This window comes from Cryptomeria japonica, chromosome 9, assembly GCF_030272615.1.
Source record: "Cryptomeria japonica chromosome 9, Sugi_1.0, whole genome shotgun sequence".
NCBI lineage: Eukaryota > Viridiplantae > Streptophyta > Pinopsida > Cupressales > Cupressaceae > Cryptomeria > Cryptomeria japonica.
In genome coordinates, this window is record NC_081413.1 from 139590904 (window position 1) to 139616056 (window position 25153).

Below are 25153 nucleotides of genomic sequence, written 5' to 3' on the forward strand. Positions count from 1 at the left end.
TACCTTTATCATCTTGACTTACTTCAATGCCAAGAAAGTACTTCATTAAACCCAAATCAATCATCTCTAATTCTTTTTTATAGCTGATTTGAACATGTCAATTAATAAACCACTTGTGAATATCAAGTCATCAAAATATAAACATGCAATTATAATATCACCTTCCTCATTTATCTTGGTATACAATGTATACTCATTGGTGCACCTAATAAAAACATTTTGCAAAAAATAACTATCAATTATGCTATATTACGGTCTTGGGGCTTGTTTGAGTCCATAGAGTGTTTTTTTTTAGTTTATAAACTTCACTTTCATAGCCCAAAATCTTATACCTAGGTGGTTGCTCCGCATAGAATTCTTCTTCTAAGATATCATCTAAGAAGGTTGATTTCACATCCATTTGATATACCGCCCACTTGTTTTGAGCCACTATGACTAATATTGTCCTCGTGATGTCTAAAGAGACTACATGTGTAAATGTATCATTGTAGTTTACCCTGAGTTGTTGTGAATGACCTTTTGCTACAAGTCTTGCTTTGTGTTTTTGCACATCACCATTTGCATTCAATTTTATCTTGTAAACCCACTTTACTCCTATCACCTTTTTTCCTTATGGAATATTCATAACTCTCATGTTTGATTATTTTCTATAACATATATTTCTTCATCCATTGCATTTACCCATTTTTATTCTTTAATAGCATCTTCAAAATGAATTGGATCTTCTACATGTGAATATAAAGCAAAAAGAAAAGTCAAATCAACATTATTTTCACCATCATTTTGCTCACAAATGTCTCGAAAACTTCTAATTTGTTGTGTCCTTAAGCTTGCTAGTGTGGGGATTGACATGTCACTTGAACTTGTTAAATCAAAAATTGTTGGTCTAGCACCAAGAGTACCAATTGAAGATAGTGTTTGATGAACACTTAGTAGGGTATTCGCTTGAGTGTGTATGGTTGTTCTTATGCTTGATGGTGTCATTTGTTGTCCACTTTGTTGACCTTGAATGATTGTAGGAGGATTCACATTTTAAGGAGTACTTGCTAATATAAAATCTTCCTTTTCTTCTTGTGGTAAGTTGACTGCAATATTGATTGTTTTATCCAAGCTTCCAGCCATGCTTCATCTTCTATGAAATGCACATTTCTATTGATTATAACCTTTTTGTTGATTGGGCTATATAACTTATAAGCCTTTGATTCATCACTATATCTAACAAATGTCCATTTTTCAACGTTGTTATCTAACTTTCTTCTCAATTCATTTAGAACATGTGCACATGCCACACATCCAAATACTCTCATATGTGAAACGTTATGTTTTCTTCCACTCCATGCTTTTTCCGGAATCATAAATCAATACCTAATAACCCAAACCCCAACTGTGATGCAGTTGATATTGACTAATCCAAGGTATTTTGATTTGTTGAGAACAATTGATGTATCACAAAATAAACATCAGAAAAAGGAAAAGGAGTTTTATACCAATTTGATTAATGAAAATGATCCAATAGAAATAGTTAGAACGTAACTATTGAAACAATAAAATTGTTTCCATATCTAGTGAATACAAAAAACTTTTTATAAGATTTTTGTTATCGAAAACTTACGGCAACTTGCCAAGCAAAGGCTAATAAAAAAAGGAACAGAGGGATAATTGGCATTACATTAACAATTGGATCGAAAATCGCATAAGCTTCAGGCAATTTGGCAAAAAAAGGATTATTCAAATGAAAAGCAGCATCGTCTAGACAAATATGGAGGTTGAGGATAACTGGCATTTTGATTCTCCGATGAATAAAAATGATGTAAAGATCCAAAAGTATTTGGCCAATCAATCGAATTTCTTCGGCAAGATTAGACTTTTAGTCTTTGAGTTGGAAGAGATCATTTCTTCATATAATATTTTAACCATTCTAATAGAGAATGACCAATGAATGTATATTATTTTTTCTTTTTAGGTTCCCCTATAAATATAGATCTAAAGAAATGCCCCTCCGTTTTTTCTATGCAATATTGATGACACTTTTAGTGGGACTTCATTATATATGTTGCACATGGTAAAACTTCAGCCCAATACTCGTTTGACAAATGTATTTACTTCAACATGTTTCTTACCATTTTCATTATTGCTCTATTTTTCCTTTCATCGATACCATTTTGCTGAGTATACCTTGTAGTAAATTGCTTGTGGATTCCATGGTCTTTGCAAAACTTCATAGAGTCATTTGAAATGTAATCACCACATCTATTATTTTTTAATGTTTTGATGCAATGCCCACTTTACTTCTCAACAAGAGCCTTGAATTGACGAAAATAATCAAATAATTCATGCTTATGTTTTAGAAAGTTTAAATGTTCAAATCTTCGATGCCATAACCAATTTTCATCTTTAATTTATGCTTGAAATGTTACTTGGTCAACTGTTGTAGTTTTCTTTTCATTCTCTTGTGAGTTTGTTGAACTATTTGAGCAAATTCTACCTTCAAATCTAGTTTTATCCTTAGGGGAAACATTATATTGTTGCTCATTTGGACCTTGGCTATAAGCTAATTGCTTGGAAATTCATCTAAAATTGTGCATTCTTTGTTCTTGAAAAATATTCTATACCCCTTTGAATGAAGTATGAAGGGATTTTAATAACGTCCATGAGACCAAGTGGTCTAAGGGACCAAGAGCTCCAAAATCAACACTAATACAGATGTCTCTCCATGTCGGCTCTTTTTTTATGAATCTTGATTAAGAAAATTGTAATTTTGTGAATCATTGCTTCCTCGAACAGCTTTCTAAGATTTTCCACCTTCAAATTGTTTTCAAACTGCTTACGGATATCCTCATAAGATGTGCACTCCATGATGAAATGTCATTCAATTTCAACCACTCCTTTACCACAAAAGATACAAGGCATTTCTTTCCACTCTTCTATAGGAGTTATCCATCTACCCATTTCACATCGAAGATGATGGGGCAATTAAGATTCTACTCTTTTCCTTGATTTCAACCCTTATATAAGCCTTTTCGTCATGTGTCCACGTGGGATTGAACTATTTAGCAGTGTGTCTTCTTTCGGTCATTTTGTTTTGTCCACATGGCAGTCCTAAATTTTTCCAGTACCCAAATTTTTATCTCCTCATTTGAATTGGGGCAATCTTGCTAGTGAATGTCTCATTTGTTCATTTACTTGTCATTTTTCTTTCTCCGTGTCTTCTTCCTATCTTTTAACTCCTCCATAGTAACCATTTTGGTTCATTGATGTTCATCCATGTTTTCAACCTTTTTTAAGTAACTTAACAAAGAGATTATAACTAAAGCCTCCATCAAGAACATACTAGCCTCAAATAAAAGGATCTCATAAGGAACCATTGATTTGACTTAGAGGCTACTAGTGATCAAGTGTTTTTGAATTTTTTCTATTTGTCTTCACTTGTGGTTTGACATGTTACTACCCCAAAGTTCACAACCATAAAGGACAACTGAGACAACCAAAAAAATAAAGTGTTTTTTTGGTCTTTCAATCCCATAATTTCGCCTTCCTACACCTGTTTTCAAGAAGGTAAGAAGCTCTCCATCCCCCTTGGATCCTATGTCCTACATGTCTCCCAACTGAGCTTATAGTGAAATTCAACTGAGTTTATTGTGAAGTTTCCTTAAATTTAACCTACTGCTTTTTCTACTTCAAAGAAAAGATCATGGCTTTGGTTTTGCTAGTGTTTGCTTGCATCCCAACCTCCTAGCAAAAGAGCTTTAAAGTCTTCAAGTGTTCTCTCAAACTATGAGCAAATTTTGCAATCAATATAAGATCATCCACATACAAAAGAAGCTTCACCACATATCCTACTAATTGAATACCCTCTCCCATGGTGTTGTTTAGCCACTCTTTGAGCTTATCAATATATAGATGAAACATTGTGGGGGAAAGGGGACACCCCTATTTGACCCTAATATCGCTACCATGGCATTCATAAAATCCTTTCTTAGTTCTGATTTTTGCTCTAACTTGTTCATAAAGCTTATGGACAACCACTCTATAGTCATTTAGAATCCTAAACTCTTCCATTCTATTCCAAAACTTGTCCCTAGGGATAGTGTCAAAAACGTTTTTTAAATCAACGAAGCAACAAAAAGCCTCTCCATCTTGGGTGTCCCAAACCTTTTGGATGAAGTGCCTAAGACTTATGCAAGGGTCAATGGTAGAGTGCCTTGGCCTAAAACCAACCTGCCATTTTGCTCTCGTCTTCTTTTTCAGCCAATTACTAATTCTATGTTCCACCAAGCTCCCAAATACTTATCCAAAAAGAGCATTGACCATGATAGTGCAATAATTGGAAGGGTTATTAATGTCCCCACTTTTAAAAAGAGGAACAATGACATTGGTTGTCCATTCCAATGGAAAGCTACTTTGAGTAACACTGTTAAAAAAAAAATTGATGTGCAAAGCCAAAGTCTCAACACCCCATTTTAAAAATTTAACCTGCAACCCATCAATGTCTTGAGCTTTATCGCTTGCTAAAAAAGTATTACCATGTTTGATATCCTCCACTAAAAATTAACTCAATTGTAGTGTCAATTATGAGAGAGTGACTTTTTTGTTGTGTCCGCTCATATAGACTCTTCGCATATTCTACCCAACAAGTATTTGTGATGTTATTTTCTATTTATTTTCTCTTTTGCTATAGTCCTCGTTGAAAACCTTTAGGGTTGTGTTTCCCCAAGGAAATTAATTCCTTCCTTCTTGTTGTCACATAACTTTTGAACACATTGTCCAATACTCATTAAGTTAATGCTTCAACACAAGAACAAAATACACATCTGAAATAAACTTTTTCTCCCCCTTTTTGGTTAGAATGTTGATATTTCTTTTTTCCCATAACTGAAACTTTGTTATCATTCCTCGTTGTAACATCTGATTTTACACTTTCATCCAAGCTAGAAAACATTTATAAATTCCTAATTGTGTGATTGTTGCAACCTAAATCTAAAAACCATTCATCCTTTCATTTTCTAGTGCAACATTGCAAGCTATGAACATATCGTCTTGATTTTGGTTTTCTTTGATAAAAGTTGCACTTTGCTGTCTAGAATCATATTGTTTCTTTCTACATTCATTTAAATAATGTCCATATTTCTTGCAATAATGACATTGAATAGAAGATTTATCATACCTTAGACGTTGAGATTGATTTTGGGTTGAAATTTGATGATTGCCTCACTTGAGTTTCCACTTGAGCTTGATGAGTTGCTTCTTCCACCTCTATATGAATTTCATCATCTACCTCTAAAATTTTATCTTCCCCTGCCTCTACCATGGCTGATTGAGACTTGTGTCTTGAAAGCAAGCTCCAAACTTGAATTTGTTGACCTACTTAGCCCATGCTCATGAGAAATAAGTGATGTGTGTAACTCATCAACTAAAAATTGTGAAAGATTCTTTATTTCTTTTATGGTCACCCAATAGATTCAAACCTTGTAGGCAGACTTCTCAAAATCTTTTCAACCACTCTCCTCTCTTCAACAGTTTCACCATGTGATCTAATTTGATTTACCAGTCTGATAATTTGAGTAAAGAAAGAGTCTATTGTATATGATACTTTCATATAAATGGTCTCAAAATCCTTTCTTAACATTTGTAGCTTGGTTGTTTTCACCTTAGTCGTTCCTTGATAGATAGTTTGAAGAATATCCATGCTTGTTTTGACTTTGTTGCTCCTGCAATCCTTGGAAAAGTGCTCTCATGCACTCCTTGAAAGATGTAAAAGAGAGCTTTTGAATCCCTTTTCCTCTTATCCTTAACCAAATCTTTGTCTACTTGATTTAAAGCATTGCATATTGCTCCATCAGCTGGTTTTGGGTAGCCATTCTCTACAAACGCCAATAAATTTTGGGAACTGAATAAAGCCTTCATTGTTATTGCCCAATAATCATAGTTTTTACCATTAAACTGTAGAATTTGTGCATTTTTGAAACTTGTTTGAAATGTAGATGCCATTGTCGGCTGCCAAAAACTTGTGCTAGCAATACTTCTCTCCCTTTAAAACCTTCAATCTTACTAACCTTCAGCTCTGATACCAGTGAAGGGATGGGGCAGAGGAGAAAAGCAGTAAAAACAAAGAAGAAATAAAAACAGAGATAAGAGAAAACTTTACTGCAAATATTGCATATATTCAAATATATCAAAACATACAAGTCTGATCTACATGACAGAGCTGCTGCTCTTTCATTTCATACACAAGCCACAAAATATTGCCCTGCTCTGGCCATTACCCTGCTGCTTCTGTAGCAACACTTCTATTCTATTTTTCAAATAGATTGCCTTTTACAAATTGCCCGTTGTGAATAATCTAGACTCTTCTTACTATTTTTTATATATTTCATTTAAAACAGCCTTCCCTCTATTCGTATGCTCAGAAACTTTAAACAGCAACAAAACCAAAAACATTAAATATGATATACTTTGTGAATCTCCAATGAAAATTATAAATAAAATTATATTTCTAAAACTGTCCTGTTTGCACACATGAAGTGGTGTAGAGGACAACAGACGGCTGAAGAAGAAAGCCTATGATAAGCAAAATGAATGTTGGTAGGTGTCATTAGACTCCAACAAAATTTATCATCATATCTAGAGATAAGGTTGAATATTTTCTCCGTCTAGTTTTGTGTCATTTAAACCATCAACGATACTCTCTCGGTTGCATTTGAACTTGAACCTCTTCTATAAGAGTGCCACCCATTAACAACTTCACAACAGCTCTTTGGATGGTTCGCAGAAACAATGTTATTTTAAGTCCAATCCCACATATTTTCTGGCACTGTGCTTTTCCTGCCTCACAAAATAACTTTTCTTTATTTCGCTTTTATATTCTCCTCTAGGTTTCATCCATAAGAGAGTAGTTATATCATGAACAAGGAGAGTTCAATATTTACCTTCTAAACATTCATTATGACAATATTATTGTCTAATGGAGACACCAAATACTGTGGTGCCATGGTTCATTCAAGCTTTTTGTCATTAAATTACAAGCGGTGATTGGTTATATTGAAATGAATAATCTTCAAAGTGAAAAAATCCAGTAAACTGCAGTGTTATGGACCACCGAGTCATTGAAGTTATGTTTATACTTTATAGTGCTAGGCTAAAATCCTTGGTATTTAGAAAATAGTCTTTGCAAGAAAAGATATATAAAATGTATGCCTGCTCGTATTATTTCATAATATAGGATAAGAAGTTTCACTGTATTTAGGGGATGTTTTAAATGATTTCACATAAACAATTGAAAGAGGAAGGATCAAACCAATATGCATTGTTTTCATCCTCTCTCACACACGTTATATATCGTCTTGGTTTAGTGACATGCTGCTATCGGGTATGAGCAACTCCTGGGAAAATAATTAAAGATTTATAAAAATGTAAATCACAGAAACATTAGAACAATTTAAAACATGCAATTTAGCCCTGTTAATATGTCAGCTAAAATTCCATCCGCAGTTGCTTGCAAATAAAGTTTGAACATATATACCTACACCAGGACATTGTGAGGGCAATGAGCTAGAAGCTATCATTTAACAGGACAAAAAATAAAGTTACAAACAATATTCTGTTCCAACAAATTCACAAACATCCATACTCATTCCAAGTAGAACACACATAAGAATAGAATTCAATCATGATTCACAACTAAATACTTGTTAAGTGAATTTTCTTTATTACACCATCATATTCTAAACACTAATTGCCTGCAGAAAATATCAATCTGAAAGACATGTCACAACATCATTAATGAATCAAAAGAATTTCTCTGTTCAGCAGTATTTCCACATAAAAGACTCTCTAAAGATGTCTTAAAATATGTTTATGGGCAATAACTAGCTTAACTGACAGCTAACATGGCTCCAATTTCACTTGGAAAAAATGTTATCCGAAAATCAGAACTTGAGGCAGTCAATTTTCAAATACATTGGTGTGTCTTGGGCTTAGATTTGGAGACTCATATCTTCTTCACTGAAAGAGCTAATTAGACAATTTTGAGGACAATCTAAAACCAGACCATTATTTATTCTCACATGATCTCACTGGCAATTCATCAGAATTGTCATTGCCAAGTGAATATGTTATCTCTCATGTTCGAGATTTTATTGTAAGGATCTTGCACTGTTCTCTCATGGCTGTCAACTCTGACTCCTTCAAATCCAGAGAAGCTCTTAGTCTATCATTTGTTTTCAACAGATCACAAACTTCTGTTCCCTTTTGTTTGTTTACGCTCTCCAGATTTGCAACTTTAGCATGAGCCCTGTCCCAAAAGAAACACCAAATAAATAGACAAATTAATATTAAATTGGATCAACCATGAATATAATTTTAATATGATTGAAAATGTCTTCTAACGGAATTTAGTGGTGAATAACCTAGTTTACACAAAAAATATAAATCAGTCTCAACACATCATATACCTTTAATACAAATCTTGAGTATTTAAATATCGCACCTAACAAAATATCATTTCCTTTTTTGTGATACACTAAAAACTGTCAAAGTATCTCTTCAACAATCAACTAATAAAAATTTAAATACGAAGTTACTAAAATCATTGACTTATTTGTAATTCTCGTTTCAACTTGTTCTAATATTTTCACATACATAAATACTAGGTTACCGGGTTCGCCTCTGGGCCCCCCTGGTACAGGTCCGGGTTCGACCGGGTCCGTGGTACAGGTCCGGTTCGACCTGGGTTCGACCAGGGTTCAAAAAACCCAGAGTGGGTTCGACCAGGGTCGAACCCAGTCGAACCCGGGGTCGAACCCAGTTGAACCCGGGCGGACCCAGTCGAACCCGGGCGGCTGGGCGGCCCGTAAAGTCAAAAAACAATGCAAATTTAATTTTTTTTTCAATTCCGCCTTGTAAAAAGTGAAAGTTATAACCTAAAAAAGCAAAAAATTAGATGTCTTAAAAAAGCAGAAAATTGATGCACGCCATGGAGGTCGAACCCAGTCGAACCCGGGGTCGAACCCAGTTGAACCCGGGCGGACCCAGTCGAACCCGGGCGGCTGGGCGGCCCGTAAAGTCAAAAAACAATGCAAATTTAATTTTTTTTTCAATTCCGCCTTGTAAAAAGTGAAAGTTATAACCTAAAAAAGCAAAAAATTAGATGTCTTAAAAAAGCAGAAAATTGATGCACGCCATGGAGTTCCGTGTGGGTTTGAAGGTTGTGATTTGGTGTTGGCAGCGGGGGCGCTGCCCCTCGACCCCGCCCTGTACCGCGACAGGGAGCGCGCCCTGGGCGCTGCCCTAGGACCCTGCGAGGGGCGCTGCCCCTCGACCCCGCAAGGGGCTCTGCCCCTTGACCCCGCTGGGGGCGCTGCCCCCAGACCCCCGCAAGGGGCACTGCCCCAAACCCCCATTAGAGAATCCATTTAATGATCAAACTTTAAATTGTTGAAAGTTGAAACAATGATACTTGAATATTTTATCATTTTGATATTAAACTTGATGTATATGATGCTATTATGGTATGATCATGATGCTATGATTACAATTTTATGTTGGTTTTGTTGTTTATATGATGCTATGTGACATGCTAATCTTAATTCATGCTTATAGGTTGCATATATATATAATTTACATGTTTTTGCACTAACGAACCCAAACGAACCCAAACCCCTTTTCAAAATTTTGCCGTACCGGCGTACCGGGTTCTTTGAACCCGAACTGGTGCCCGAACCCGAACCGGTAACTTAGCATAAATACAAATAACAAATTTATGGGACTAGATTCAAAAATAAGTCCCAACTTAAAAAGGATAGCTTATATTAGTAAAAGGCTGTGTTACTGGTTCAGGCCCCAGTTCAGGTTGGATCCAGCTTGGATATGGGTCCAGATCTGCCCCATACTAGAGGCTGAAAATTTAAATATAAAGTTAATAAAATCATTGACTTATTTGTAATTCTCGTTTCAACTTGTTTTCAAATTTTCACAAACATAAATAACAGATTTATGAGACTAGATTCAAAAATAAGTGTCAACTTAAAAAGGATAGTTTATATTAGTAAAAGGTTGTGTTACTGGTTCAGGCCCTGGGGCCTTCCAGTTCAGGTCGGATCCAGCTTGGATATGGGTCCATACCTGCCCCATACTAGAGGCTGTCACAGGTCCTACCCCAAACCTGTGGATCCTTCTGGGACAAACCTAGACAAACCCACAGCAAATTTCACTGCCTTTCAGGCCCAAACAGAGAATTTGACCATTTTTTAAATTTTTTTCTTCTAGTTTGATTTTTCACTTTACCAAAACCTCAAAAACACTCCCCAAACCCTAAGACCTATGTTGTTGGGTTCAGCTCCTGGAAGCTGGAAACGGATACAGGTTCAATTCCATTATGGGTCTGGTACCAGTGCAGCCCCGGGTACCACTCAAGTGCCCGGGTTTGATGTGGTTTCAGTGAAGGTGCATCCACAGCAAACATGGATGTACCCGCCAGCAGGGCGTCCAAAAAGTAACCCCACAAACATTAAAAATAATCCCTCCCTCCCCCCTTCCACCACCCACCCAATACCTAATTTCGACCTAACGTTCCTTTCTTTGGTCATTGCAACTCATTTCCTCTACACAAAACATCATTCTCAGTCTCACCACATTTTTCCTCCAAGCTGGTTTTGAAGGTTGCTGCATTTTTTTCCGCAGGTGAAGAATATGGAGAGTAAGACGCATGTCAAAGGCTTAGAAATCATTGGAGAAGGAAGATTTAGCCATCAAAGGTGAGTAAATCTTCTTTTTTACAAGTTTTCAATAAATTTTTCGAGTTTTTTTTTAATTTTTAAGATTTAAAAAAAAAGAAAAGATTAATAAGTTTTGAATTTTTATTTGAACTTTTTATGCATAAGGGGTTATAATGCTGTTTTTTTTTTCAAAAATGTTTTCCATTTTAGGTTCATACATAATGGCTGGAAGTTCTAGTTTAGTTGCCCGGGGCCAAATTGAAGAGAGTCCTTTAAGAATTCATGCAGCATCGCCTCTTTGGGAATATACAACAATGATTAAACAAATGTCTACTAGTGGGAGTTTTCTTTGGTAGTGTAACCATTGCACTAGCATACTCCATCCACTCAGTCAAGTGCAACTGTTTGGGTGCAAAAAAGCAGGGGATTTGATCTATATACACTCCAACCTTCGTCTGTTGTCTCATAAGAAACCTGAATACAATAAGGTTATGACAAGGAACTGGGATCTAGCCCTTGAGTGTGCTGATTTAGATGCTACAGTTGCACAACTTGCCTAAGTCTCTATAGATGAGGCAGCTCTTTGCACTTGACATAGACACAACTAGTGGGAGCAGCAATCTAATAGATTGTGGTTCAAATCAAATTGAAGCAAATGTTGACCTTGATGCTTTTGATGAAGATGAATATGAATATTACATATTGATTGTAATTTGAATTTTCATTGTGCAATGGCATTTTGAGACATATATTTATCATTTTTGCAAATTATGAATATGATATTATGAGGCATTTAGAGTTTTTATTAATTGGCAATTATGGATTTATGAGTATCACTCTTCTTATAGTTATAATTTATGATTTTCAAGTTTGAACATATATATAATAATATATGTATATATATAACATATGTATATAGTTGTACTTGTACTCGTACCCAAGGAAAAAAATTGCCCTACCCTCGAACCTGTATCTCGTACCCGCAATTGTACCCGAATCGGCAACTTAGCCTAAAACATGGACATTTTGAAGATTAAAATGAAGTCATTTCCCTTGTGAATGCAAAACACAAATAAAGTTGAAGATAGATCAGTGAATGTTGCAAAGTGGTTGATTTCGTATTTCAACACATTTGCAAGAGCCCATTTGTTACCAAAGAAATCATATAGGAAGATTAGAGCAAAAGAAGTATTTTTATTTCTTTTCTTTTAACAAATGAACTATTGTTTTGATTTGAGTTTTTTGTTTTGTTTCATTCTTCTATGAATATATAACACTTAATTTTTTTAAATGAGTTAAGTCATGTATGTGTTTGTGTGTGTGTGTGTGTGTGTCTATATATATATATTCATTTGTTTCAATTCTTCAAATGTGTTGTTTATTGACTTATTGTCATACTCATAGGTATTACAATGGCAACCGGTTCTAGCTCCATGGGCCAAACTCACCTCAAAACAAACCCAAAACCTTCCCTTTGGAAATATATTGGTACGGTACAAAAGCTTCCAGGTGGTGAGGGGTACGTTTGGATTTGCAATGGGTGTGATATTAGATATTTAAGCTTATAGCCATCCATTTGTGCCACATTCCTAGACTGGGCATCAAAGCTTGCCCAAACAAAAATGGTGTACCCATTCTAGAAGCACAAGTCATGGCATGCATTAATGAGCAAAAAAAAGCATATCAAACAGCAAGCCACAAATCAAATCATCATTTGTTAAAGGAAGGATCTCAAGGAACAAAGCCCCCTCCACTACCTCCTAATCTTCAATCTGTAGTAAGCCACCCATTTTTCACCACAATTGAAGAACAACCCATAGCCTTCACAATAAGAGATCAAAAGGACCAAAGGAAATGGTATTTCAAAACGAGTCTTGAGAGATTGTACTTCAAAACAAGGTCTTGAGAGATGGTATTTCAAAACGAGTCTTGAGACATTTGGTAGGATTGCATTGAATATCTCCTCAATTTCACCAAGCCCATATTGAGTATGATCCATTATACCAACATGGATAGGCTTTGTTTGGGAGAGACGTATAATGGTAATGACTCGATGATTGAGAAGATAAAAGTCATCATAAACGCAAACAAGCAAAATCCTAAAGAAGCTTTTTCCAAAAAACTACATAAAATTATTGACAAGAGATGGAACAAAATGACCACCCCTTTTGCAACTTTTTGCTTTTGCATTGAATCCCAAATATTTATAGACTTATAGTGCTAAACTCCTTTTTGTGTCAACAGAAATTGCCCCATATAGAAATGTTGAAGTCATCCAAGGGTACAAGACAGCATTTAGTAGACTCTTCATTGATAGTCACATGTGGAATGCAGTGAAGATTGAGTTCATGGATTTTGTATACTCCAATAACTTTAGTATCGATGCTCTTCATGACAAGTATAAGGTCGATGTCATACTTGGTGGTACTTCCATGGCTAATCATTCACACACCTAAAACCACTTGTGATTAAAGTTTTATCTCAAGTTTTATAAAAAAATAATTTTTTCTTTTTAAGTTTCATTTATATTTTATAATTAAAAAAATTTCAATTTTATAACTCTCAACTCTCTAATTTTGTTTTAATAGGTTGCTAGTTCATCTGCATTTAAGAGGAACTGAAGCACATACTCCATCCACTCAATAAAGTGTAATCAACTACAGTAAAAAAGGCAAAAAAAGGTAGTGTATGTGCATTCAAACTTGCCCCTCCTTTCACACAAATAAAGTGGCTACAAAGGAGGGGACACAAAGAAGTGAGATATCAACCCTAAGCATATTGATTTGGATGCTTCCACTTCCCACCTTACTGCACTTTATGTTGACGATAAGCCAGCTAGCAAGCATGAGGGTATCAATGCTAGTACTAGTGCTAGCACCAATGGCACTATATGTGGTTCTTCTAATTACCAGTACTTACATCATAGAATATGAATAGTGATGATGATATTTTTCAAGGCCCATATGATAATGCTTGATCAATGATGGCTGATTGTTGACACTTGACATTATTACTTTTTAATTTTAATATATAATATTATCTCATGACATTCGGGTTTGACCGATTGACATTGTTAGTATTTTTTATTTTTATAGCGGCTTTGTTAAAGTTTAAACAATATATGATGTGTGTGGTATTCTGAAATTAGTTACTGCTTCAAATATGTATATATTTCTGATTTTCATATGTTCAACACCCATAAATATTTTGATCAAACCCACAAAACAAACCCCCGAACCCAAACCTGAAGCAATACCAGAACTGGTAACTCAGGTAAAAGGTCAAACAAATTACAGATAAATTACAATCCTGCCAGCTTCAAAAGATTGGCTTACAAAACAGAATACATAGATAGTAACAAGTTCAAAAGAATAACCCCAAGGGTGGACTGTCAGTTAATAACTTAATATCATTGCTGAACCAAAATTAAAATTTTAAGACTGCTTTTGAACAGATAGAGATTATGATAACATCTTTCATACAGATTTTACGATAAACTAGTAGATTCGTGAAGAAACAAGCTAATGAACATTATGTGACAAACAGGCTATGCATGACTCTGCTGGAATTGCCTTGTATTGTTTTTTCTCTCTCTGGTACGTACTTCATCAATTGCCTTAATATATGTTGTAGGATGCAGTAACAAAATAGGGTATGCAGTCCCAAGTCTAAAGATGGAGGAGAGTAGAACGAGAGATCAGAAATGGAATACCCAGATTGACAGTGATAGCAGAAAAGTTTGTTTTCTTCACTCCATATCTTTGACATCCTACAATATGAATCATTATCAAGTTGGAATACATGATTGTTAACTTTCTATTAATTTTTTTCCATGCATTGCTTAGTTTCATGCACATCTAGATGCATGACATGGGGAACATCATAAAAGAAAAAAATTCTTAACCTGGTTGGCATAAGGCCCTCTAGGGAAGGCTTTTGAATATACATGGAGCAGCAAGGAAGATGAGAGATAACAGGATCTATCAGCATACTACGGCATAAGAATTGAAGCAGAGGAAAGACAATTGTGTAAAGGAAAACCAAGTGCTGGTTGCATAATCCATTTGAGTGGAGCATGAATGCCTGGAGATGTTGGTTATTCTAACTCCAAACTTATCAATATACTTCATTGAATTGTTTTAGTAGCCAAACTGGAAGCTGCGTTTGGAATAAACCATTGCTAATCGCAAGGAGTGTAAACAGTAAAACCATAATGTCACTGACTAATTCAATAGCAGATTGTGGAAGCCTGAATGAATGCATCTCACTCATCCTTATTACACAATGTCACAATCATTTCCCCCAGGAGTCAACAGTTTTGAAGGTTACTGGAGCACCTGTTCGTAAGAATTGTAACAAAAGGGAGGCCATGGCCTTCTTGTAAATTTATCCCTCCCCTCTCCACATCTCCAAATTCTTTAAGATTGGTGATTTACCATAACTGGCCAGCCCCGTGCAGGACTAGCTACATCCATACACACACCACCATGGGTAAACATGCAGTCTCCAAATCCACTTTCTCACAAAAAACAGAGACAAATATTTAGTCCCATTGAAGAAGTGGAAACCAGGTCATGTACACTGAAAGACAAGACTCATCTGTTTTAGCATTCTAATTTGTCCACCCCTGATCATTTTGGTAATTTTTGCATTTTTTTTTAAATTGTCCAGTCTGCACTAGGGCATGCACTGCAGGCGTGGTTGGGATTTTTTGGACTTCAACAGGTTTTAACCCATTTAGGGTTGGGGTGCACTCTAGAGGCCTTTTGGCCAGATTTTCTTCTGATAAACTTCTTGGACAAAGAGCACACCAATGTGTGCCTGGGACAACCCAGGAAATTTTTTATGTTTTAAACTCTTATCAAATTCCCATTCCTAGGAATCACAACTAAGTTCTTCCTAATCAATTCATTTTCCCACTACCAACATACATTGCAACCAATCCACTCAACACAAAGGCCTCCTAGGTATGTCTGCCTATCCATAAACTTAATGGATTGGAATATGATTGCAAGAAAGATTTTAATATGAACAATACTGGAAAAGAAATGAAGGGGACTTGAAAGTTTCCATCTGAACAAGGTGAGCCTCTATAAAATTCATTGCTGCACATGACTTGAATTATCTAAATGCCTCCAACGGTTTTACTTTTGCCTAGGGTAATCTCCAAATAAAACTTTTATTAGAAATATTGGAATGGTAACTCATCTCTGATAGTAACATGTTTCTAGAATGATATGGGATAGGGAATCAATTTGGACGGGTAGAAATTTAAATAATAGGTAAAAACTTTAAATATAAGAAATTTAAATTATTCCTATAAAGGCATTCATCATATTCATTACAGAACAATATTATATAACATTAAAGCTAAATTGTGAATTCAGGGGAGAGTCAATACACAAATTAACAAAATCTCATTGCTTCCATTGTCAATGTGCATAGTGAGCTTCAAATCTTCAATACTTGAACCTTCTGACCAAATATTTGAGTTTCCTCAATATTGTTTGCTTTGACTTGTACAATTTAAACCAAGTCTGTCTTTCCGAAGATATACAATTGTACCTACAATTTAGATTTATGGAAACATGGACCTCCTACTTTTGAATCCATACATGAAAATCAAATATTGAATCTTTAGCATTTGGAGCTAATAAGCTGCTTCAAGTTGTATCCTCCAATTCTTCATCCTTGTTACTGTGTGATGTTGATAGTATTTATAAATGAACAAACTAAGACAAACTAAACATCGCCATCAACAACAAATACTCAAGATTAAGCATGCATGAGATCAAAAACAATATAAGTATCTAATGAAAACCCATGTTCATCTCCTAGTTACACTTTTGAAAATGGATTTGCCCAATTGCTAAAAGATGTTAGTGCTCAATTTGACAGCACCATGGTGCATTCAAAAGCATGATGAAAATGGCTTGGGGAACCTCCAATTTATAGATTTTTGGAGGGTTGCATGGAGAACTAGGAAGCAAAGGAAGGATCAAGGGCTCAAAACCGATGAGAGATCTCAAGAAAGGAGAGTAGAACAAGTGGCAAATAGGGATTAGTTGGAAAAGGAGGCTCCAAGTTTGAAGGAAAATCAATGGTGGAAATTGTACATGGGAGAAAGTGGATGGTGTTGAATTGATGGGGTACCATAAGGTACCTTGGAAGAATTTGCCTGATGTCCCAAGTTGGCCAAATTTAAAATTAAGGACTAGATGATTTGGCCATACCCTTAAAGTACCACTTGTCATGTACATGCTATGACAAGTGGATCCTCGTGGGGATTTGGGTGGGTCAAATCCTAGATTAATCATTGATAATCCCATGTGCACATGATTAGATGGTGATTAGGTAAAAATGGAGGATTAAGATGGATAATTAAAAGTGAACAAAATAACAAATTAAATAAATAAGAATATTTACTTATTTTGGGAAGGAGGGGGAAAAAGGGTCTTGGTAAATAATGGTTTTAGGTGGGAAATGGAGGATGATAGTATTAGAGGGAAATATTAATTAAATAATAAAAAAGTTATTTAATTAATATAGATGTTGGGAATAGTAGAAATTATTAAACTGTGAATGATCAATATTAGAAGAAATAATTGAAATTCATAGAGTATCAATTCCAAGTGTCTATAGTTACTTTGTTCTTTTCTTTCTCACCTTCCCCATCTTCCCAATCATAATTATTTTCTTATATGTTTGAGAAAACATATTCCATTCCTTCCAAAGAGAATTCCTTTTTCCTTTTACCCAAACACACAATTTCAATTGTTCACTTCATTGTCCAATTTAGGCTAAAACTAAAATTGTTAAGATTCATATTAAGAATACATATTTTGGAAATGGAGACACTGCTAACATTACACATCACTTCAAACTTAGGTAGCTTCGTGAGAACAACTACTTAAAAAAAATTGCATTCATGATCTCCTTCCCTACCATATACCTTAGAATAAAAATAATAAGCAAGTAGATCTATGTATTTCCTTTCAATTACAGATAAAAGGGTCCACTTAGCACACCCAAATTGAAACATATGAAGATTCTCCCAAGGACACACCATGAAGAATTGAAACATATGAAAATTCTCCCAAGGACGCCATGAATAAACTATGTTATCGGGTCCCTCCCCTGCACCCCCCGAGTTCTGGTCCGGTTCAAACCAAGTTTGGGGTCCTAGTCCAGTCCTCTGTGGGTTCAATGGTCCTGCCCGCAGCCTGTGGTTTCCGCCCAAATGAACCCAAGCCAAATTTAACCTCCAAATATGTCCAGCCAGCAAATTTGGATGTTTTAAAAAAAAAATTGACTTTTTATTGTAACATATCTATCTACAATAGTGGTAAAAATATTGTCAAAATCATGGCATCAAGGAATAATCATCAGGTTCCTATGCCAGAAACAAAATGGAAGGTCTAATATAAATCATAAACCCTTGAATATTTAATCCTCAATCTCTAATGTTATCAAGTTTATAGCTATACTTGAATCATGTTTATCATTGTTAAGGACAGAGGACTGTGTCTGCAAGAGTATCAAATGACTGCCTTCAGCACTCTATCAAGTGTGTTGGGGCAGTGATCTATAGATAATAGTAAGCAGGTATTAGAACCATGTTAAAATCTTAGGGCCAGATCATTACTATAAGGATACCTTAAGCCTTGTCCAAATTCTTCACACACTTCAAGGTCTTATAAACACAAAAAGAAGCAATCTTAATTTTCGTAAAGACCTTGTGATACAGCACCAAACAAAGACAGTGTAAAGATAAGCCATCAAGAGAGTCAAAGTAAATTTCAAATGATAGTGATCTCAAAAGAGAGATCATAATGTTCTATGAAGAGTATCCTATGTATCACAGTGTTCTAAGAAGAGCCATGGATATGATAGCCCTCAAGTTGTTATCTATGAAATGTCATCCATAGTCTATTGGGACTACAATTTATAGAGCTCATAATCACAAATGATTGTCTTGTCAAGTAAACCCAAGTCAAATGACCTACAAGAACATAGTCATCTAATATGGATGATGATGATGATATTTTTTATGACCCATATGATATTTGATCAATGATCAATGATGGCTGATTGTTGTCACTTGACATTATCATTTTTTAACTTTAAAGTTTAATATATATCATGGCATTTGAGTTTGACTAACACTTGACTATTAATATGGTGGTGCATTTTGAACCTAATGACTGCTGCAAATATGTATACATTTCTAATTTTTATATGTTTTTATATGGACCAACCCAAAACGAACGCAACCCCCAAAAAAGAATTTGCTCTAACCAAAGAACAGAACCCTCGAACCCAAACCTGAGCCCGAACCGGAACCAATAACTTAGTGAAGAAATGATAGGTATGGAAATTTCGACATTGCTCAAAGCTTTTATTGTAACCACTTTTCAAAAAGGCCTCAAAAGCTTCTTGCTGATGGTGAAATAGTCTAAGTTAAAAAAATATGCAACAAAAATGAAGCTTTTGAAGTAACTTCTTTTGCCATAAATTTGGACTGAAAATATTCACCGAAAAATCACATTCCCAATTTTATCTTTACATGGCCATATCTCCCTTGATATTGCTGCAAATTTTTATAGTGACCAATTTTTTGAAAATCCCTCAAAAAATCTTTCCAATGAGTAAGAATTGTCTAAATTACAAACTCTGGCAAGGAAAACAAAGCTTCTGAAACTGACAGCTTGTGCCCTGTTTCTATGCTCAAAAAAATCATCATAATCCAGAAGTGCATGATCAACTTTACATGATCATATCTCCCTCAAAATGCCCAAAATCTTTGATGTGACCGAATTGCAAAAAGCTATCAAAAATACCAAGGTTACTGGGAGAAGGACATACTTGGAGGCATCGAAGACTGGTACCAGTACTGATACGGCTAATTCTCAAAAATAGGAGATGGGGGTACTTGGAGACACCAATTTTTTTTAATATAATTTAATAATTTCCATAAAATATCTTGACATTGAACTTTGAAAACAAGAACAGTAGTAATGTTTAACATTAAATTTAAAATTGAACAAAAATTGAAATTAAAATTGCTTAAACTTCTGGTACCATAGCCAGTCTAAATGGCCTGTGCATTGGGAAGTTTATGCAGACACCTCTGGTACTGGAGACACATCTCAGGGAGTAGGAGACACGTCTCCCAGTAACCATGAAAAATATCTTTCCAATGATGAAAGAACCACCACAATTTGACAAGTGATAGCAGAATTACAATGCTAGATTCTGAAAAATAAATCAGTAAAAATCTCCCAACCTGGCTAACAATCTTCTCCACTTTGCCCAAATTACTGCTCTAATATCAGTTGATAATCAAAACTTTAATTAAAAAATAATATCATAAATATTGATAAAAATATGAAGAAAATGACAACAAAAGAGATGTTTATGGACCAAGTTGACCTGATATATACTCAGAAATAGAACAATTATCCTTCAAGTACAATCACACCCAAACTACTGCTTAGGAAAGAATCGCTCGTCAAAATATTTCCCTCTTGAAATCCAACCCAAATAGAATACTCTCCTCATATCCCTCACAATGATATCCACTTACCATGTGTTGTTTACTCTAATGATAATTGTAAATTTGTAGGTAAACACATAATCACCATACAGGGCAACTCATTAAACAAAATAATTAATTTCACAAGTAACCTCTTGGCATTCTTTACAATGATATTCATATACTGTATATACTTCATAATCACCACGCATGGTGACTCGTTGCCCAATATAACTAATTCCACAAGTTACGTCTTGGCATCCTTCACAAGGATATACATATACTATATATGCTTTCTTCTAGTGATAATTGGAGGGTAAACCCGTTATCACCACTCAGGAGGACTGATTGCCCAAAATAACTAATTCTACAAGTTACCCATTTGAACTAATACAACTAATATGGGGGGTTAAACGCCACGTGTCATCTACTCCATTGCCCTATATACATCAAAATATAATATGCATGGGTACAATCAAAGTTCCCAGACTCGGACTCGGCTCGGACTCGGCAAGGCCGACTCGACTCGTGACTCGGCTATGACTCGGCAACGACTCGGCAATGACTCGGCAAAATTAAAAAAACCTTGAAATTAAGAGATTTTTAACAATTTAAAACTTGTTTCATGCACCCATTATTGAATAAAGCCCAATTATAATGTGTGCTAGCTTGTTATGCCATGAAAGGCATGCTGGTAGAGTATCTACTTGTTTGGGGCTTCTGTTTAGTATTTTCTTTGGCCAAATTGAAATTTTGGGAGCACCAACATGAGACATCATGAACATCTTCACTTGGAAACTGTAAGGAATGCTTGTGTATGGTAGCATTAAATAGTGTGCTTTTTGAACTTAGGTTTTACCTTGGGACTATAGTTGACCTTGGTCTTTCTTGGACCTCTTAGTTTTTAGGCTATATATATGTTGGATGGAAGGGGGAATTGTGAGGCCAGAAGGGTTTGAAATATGCTCCTCAGAGACATGTCCCTTGCCAAAAATAACCTTGTGCCCCATGGGGGGATTTTTTGGTATGTGGGGATAGGTAGGAAATATCCCCAACTCACCCCCTTTTTTCAAAATTTTAAGAAACATCCCTGTTGTGAGGTACTCACACATCGCCCCATTGCAAATGAAGACCCCCACTTTTTGCTTTCTAGGGTTAGCTCTTTTAGTTTCGTTGTTGGTCGTTTTAGTGTCTTAGCCTTTGCATTGAAGGGATTGAGTTTCTCAAAGGTCATCAAATCAGGTGGATCTCCTCAAGGTGGAGTGAAGGAGGTTAGGTCAGTTGAGTGATTAGGGGTTATTTAGATCATTCCTAGGGTTTTTGTGTACTATCTGGTCACGCTTCAAGTTGCTCAATCAAACCTTGGTTGAATGCATAGTGTCCTCCTAGGTCCCATCCCTTACATCATGGTCAGAGTGAACTCGCCTTAAAAGTCTGGAATGTCATCCTAATCCTGAAATGGCCTGAAATTTGACTAAGTCTGGAAATTTGAAGGATCCTCCAAAAACTAAATTTTGCATTATAACTCATGGAGGTCCGAAACCACTCTCAAACATCCTGACAATATATATGGAATATAACTTAAAGTATAAGAAAGAGAAAAAACATAAGGAAATGTCACTTATACTTAAATGTTATATTCCATATATGAATCCTGACAAAGATACTAACTTGTCAAACAAGTCAAAACATTGACCTGTGGTGGCCGAGTTTTGGAGCTTGGACTCGGCGAGTTTTGCCATAACTCGCCTGACTCGCGAGTTAGGCGAGTTATGGTCAAAACTCGCCGAGTCCAAGTCCCGAGTCAGCAAAACTCGCCGAGCTTGGCTCGACTCGCCAACTCGGCAAACTCGCCTGACTCGCGGCGAGTTTGGGAACTCTGGGTACAATACACATAGTGAGAGAGTGGTTCAATGTAGAAATCCTTCAATCAACTATGCAAAATCATCCAATAAGTTGCAGCTAATATATCAGATTGACGGCAAAATCAGGTGATAGGATTATCAAGGAAGACAAATGCATGCATGGATAACTATATATCTATTTTTTCTAACATTTCTTTATTGTTTATCATGTAGTGTGCCATTTCTATTTGTGGATGATTCTGATTGCTGAACAAAGTGCATATTATTACCAATCCTAACAATTGTTTCCAAACCTGAACTATAAAATACAGCAAACTCTGTTACTGAAACTTCTATTAGTATATAAAATTTCCACACAGCTTCCTCCTATCTTTGGTATCGTGGTAGGATACCGAGCAATCCAGATCAAGGATAACTTCAAGAAACCATCCCCCGGGCAACTATGTAAAATCCTGGCGAATCAGACATAATTTTCGAGGGGAAATTTTCATATGGATGGCGAAAAAAAATTTCAAAATAGGGCAAAAAATTATTTTGTATTGCCGATTTTTTTCTAGGGTACGAAAATTCCATAAATTTCTGGTGAATTATACCTTGTTCTATGGGGAAAATATATATTGTAGGAGGCAAATAATTTTTGTTAAAAGGAACAAATATACAATTTTATGGGCGAAAAATTTTGCTCCGAAGGAAAAATTATTTAAATGTATTGGCGATTTTTATCCACCACTTGAAATTATTGAATGTGTTTTGGCGAATATTTTGTTATTTATGGAAAAATATATAATTTATTGGCGATTTCATGAATTCATTGCCATTAATAGACAAGGCACATCACATCACATTGAGTCTGGACTCTGCACGATGTATCAATAAGCATGGCCTCTTTGACACGTGAAGGATGACACATACCTAAAATCTATCAATGATTTTAAACCGTTCGATGATCGTAGATCAATAGCTGAAGTTTTATTTTGGCCCAATTTTCTGAAGAGAACATAGCTCACCAGAAAGTGCCCAGAATGGAATTGGATTCAATAGACACGTATCAAAGGTCACGAATCACGATCGATAATTTCGATCATTTAATATATATCTATTCACTTACTGCAATCCACTCTGTCCCCACGACTTCCAATGTGGTACTTGCCAACTTGGTACTGGTTTATAGCTGTTTCCAATTTCACACACTTGTGCATTTATGGGAAAGATTTGCAGAGATACGAAAGATTTAAAAAAATTTAAAGCAATTAATACGGTTAGAGAAGTAATTATTACAATCAAGAGCTTTATTTATATACAATCTTTGCTTCTTTCATCTTCAATTAGCTTTTTGCCATTTGGTAGATAAATCATTGGAGCTCACGGTATTTAAATTCTTCCTCTAGTTTAGGTATATAGGCTTAGGTTGTTTAATTTGTTAATTTGTTTTCTCAAGATGGACACTCCCATCCGCTTGAGAAGCATTTCTGCAGAGGACCAGAGGGCCTTTCTGGGCTCCGTTAAGGACCAAACCCTCCAATCAATCTGCAAGGAGGTTGAGTCGTTCACCAATGAGGCTGTGCGGATGGTGTTGGGCAAAAAGTTTCTGCGAAACGAAAAATAGATACTGTGTTAACACGAACATTACATCCCGGTTCTTAGCGTCCCTTCTGGACCTCGAAGGAAACAAGGTGGATATGTTGATGCTGTTGAGGAAGGTTTTTAAGGAAGACTTCCTTGGAGACGGCATTATTGTTGTCGTCCTTGGAGAAGTAGGGGTGGGGATCACTTGGGCGAGTGAATTATCCAAGCCTCTCGTCCCTGACCAAACAGTGTCAGTGGCCAAGCAACCGTTTCTCCTGAACCTGAATGCGGAGCACTTGACGCGTCACAGGAAATGGGTGCGGATTGGCAGGGACTTCCTCTGGAAATGCTTTCTATAATTCTATTTCATTTTTATTAATTAATTTTTTTCAAAGGTTTTTGTATATAAGCTATGTTATTTCAATTATTTGTTAAACAATGGAAATAAATTTAATATTGTGATCTTTTTTATGTAATGCTTCTTCCTCTATATTTAATATATAAAAAAAAATTCAGTTCGTTCCATTAATTATTTGTACATTGATTATGGTTGATTATAATTTTATAAATATATAGTTAAGATTTGAACTAAAACTCCAACTTACTTATATTAAACTAAATTTAATTATATTAAATTTACTTATTTTAATTATATTAAACTTACTTATTTTATTTATATTAAATTAAAATTTATATTAAACTAAAATTATGTTGAACTTTTATATATATATTTAGTCTTTATTTATTTATTAAATTAAAATTTATATAAAATTAAATTTATGTTGAACTTTTATATATATTTTTAAACTATTTTTTAAAATTATATATCGTAAACATATTTTTAAAGAATTTTGTTAAACTTTAAATTAATACACTAAATTTATGTTGAACTTTTATATATATTTTTAAACTATTTTTTAAAATTATATATCGTAAACATATTTTTAAAGAATTTTGTTAAACTTTAAATTAATACACTAAATTTATGTTGAACTTCTATATATATTTTTAAACTATTTTTTAAAATTATATATCGTAAACATGTTTTTAAATAATTTTGTTAAACTTTAAATTAATATTTTAGATTTAATATTGAATGTTTTATTTTTTATATTAAACTTTTACCTTTCAAATTGTATATCAAAATTTATATTTTTATTTAGTTATTTGTTTCATTCTAGAAACTAAGTTTCATGTTTTATACTATTTTTGAATTTCAAATTTTTACAAATAATATTAACATTATATTTAATAGTTATCTCAAACTATTGCACATCTTTAAAATTTAAATGTCTCTTATTATGGGACCGACGACATCTGACAACACTCAACAGGTATCATCGTCCATTGGATGAGCAAAGATCAACGGCTTAGGGTGGATTTCGGCCCAAATGTGGGAAGTGAACACATTTGTGAGAACTTCATCCGGAATTGAACATTTTAAATTTAATTAAATATAATTAAATCTATAAAGC

At 34.9% G+C, this 25153-nt stretch overlaps 1 protein-coding gene across 2 annotated transcripts in view; it reads right to left on the reverse strand.

The window, feature by feature from the left end:
- Nucleotides 1-7656: 7656 nt before the first annotated feature.
- The window catches only part of LOC131060227 (uncharacterized), a 64001-nt gene continuing 46504 nt past the window's right edge, over nucleotides 7657-25153 (reverse strand). For both annotated transcript variants that reach the window (XM_057993395.1, XM_057993396.2), the window contains one exon: nucleotides 7657-8290. In XM_057993395.1, the coding sequence (XP_057849378.1) occupies nucleotides 8119-8290 (172 nt within the window). In that variant the 3' untranslated portion in view covers nucleotides 7657-8118. The remainder of the gene's footprint in view (nucleotides 8291-25153) is intronic.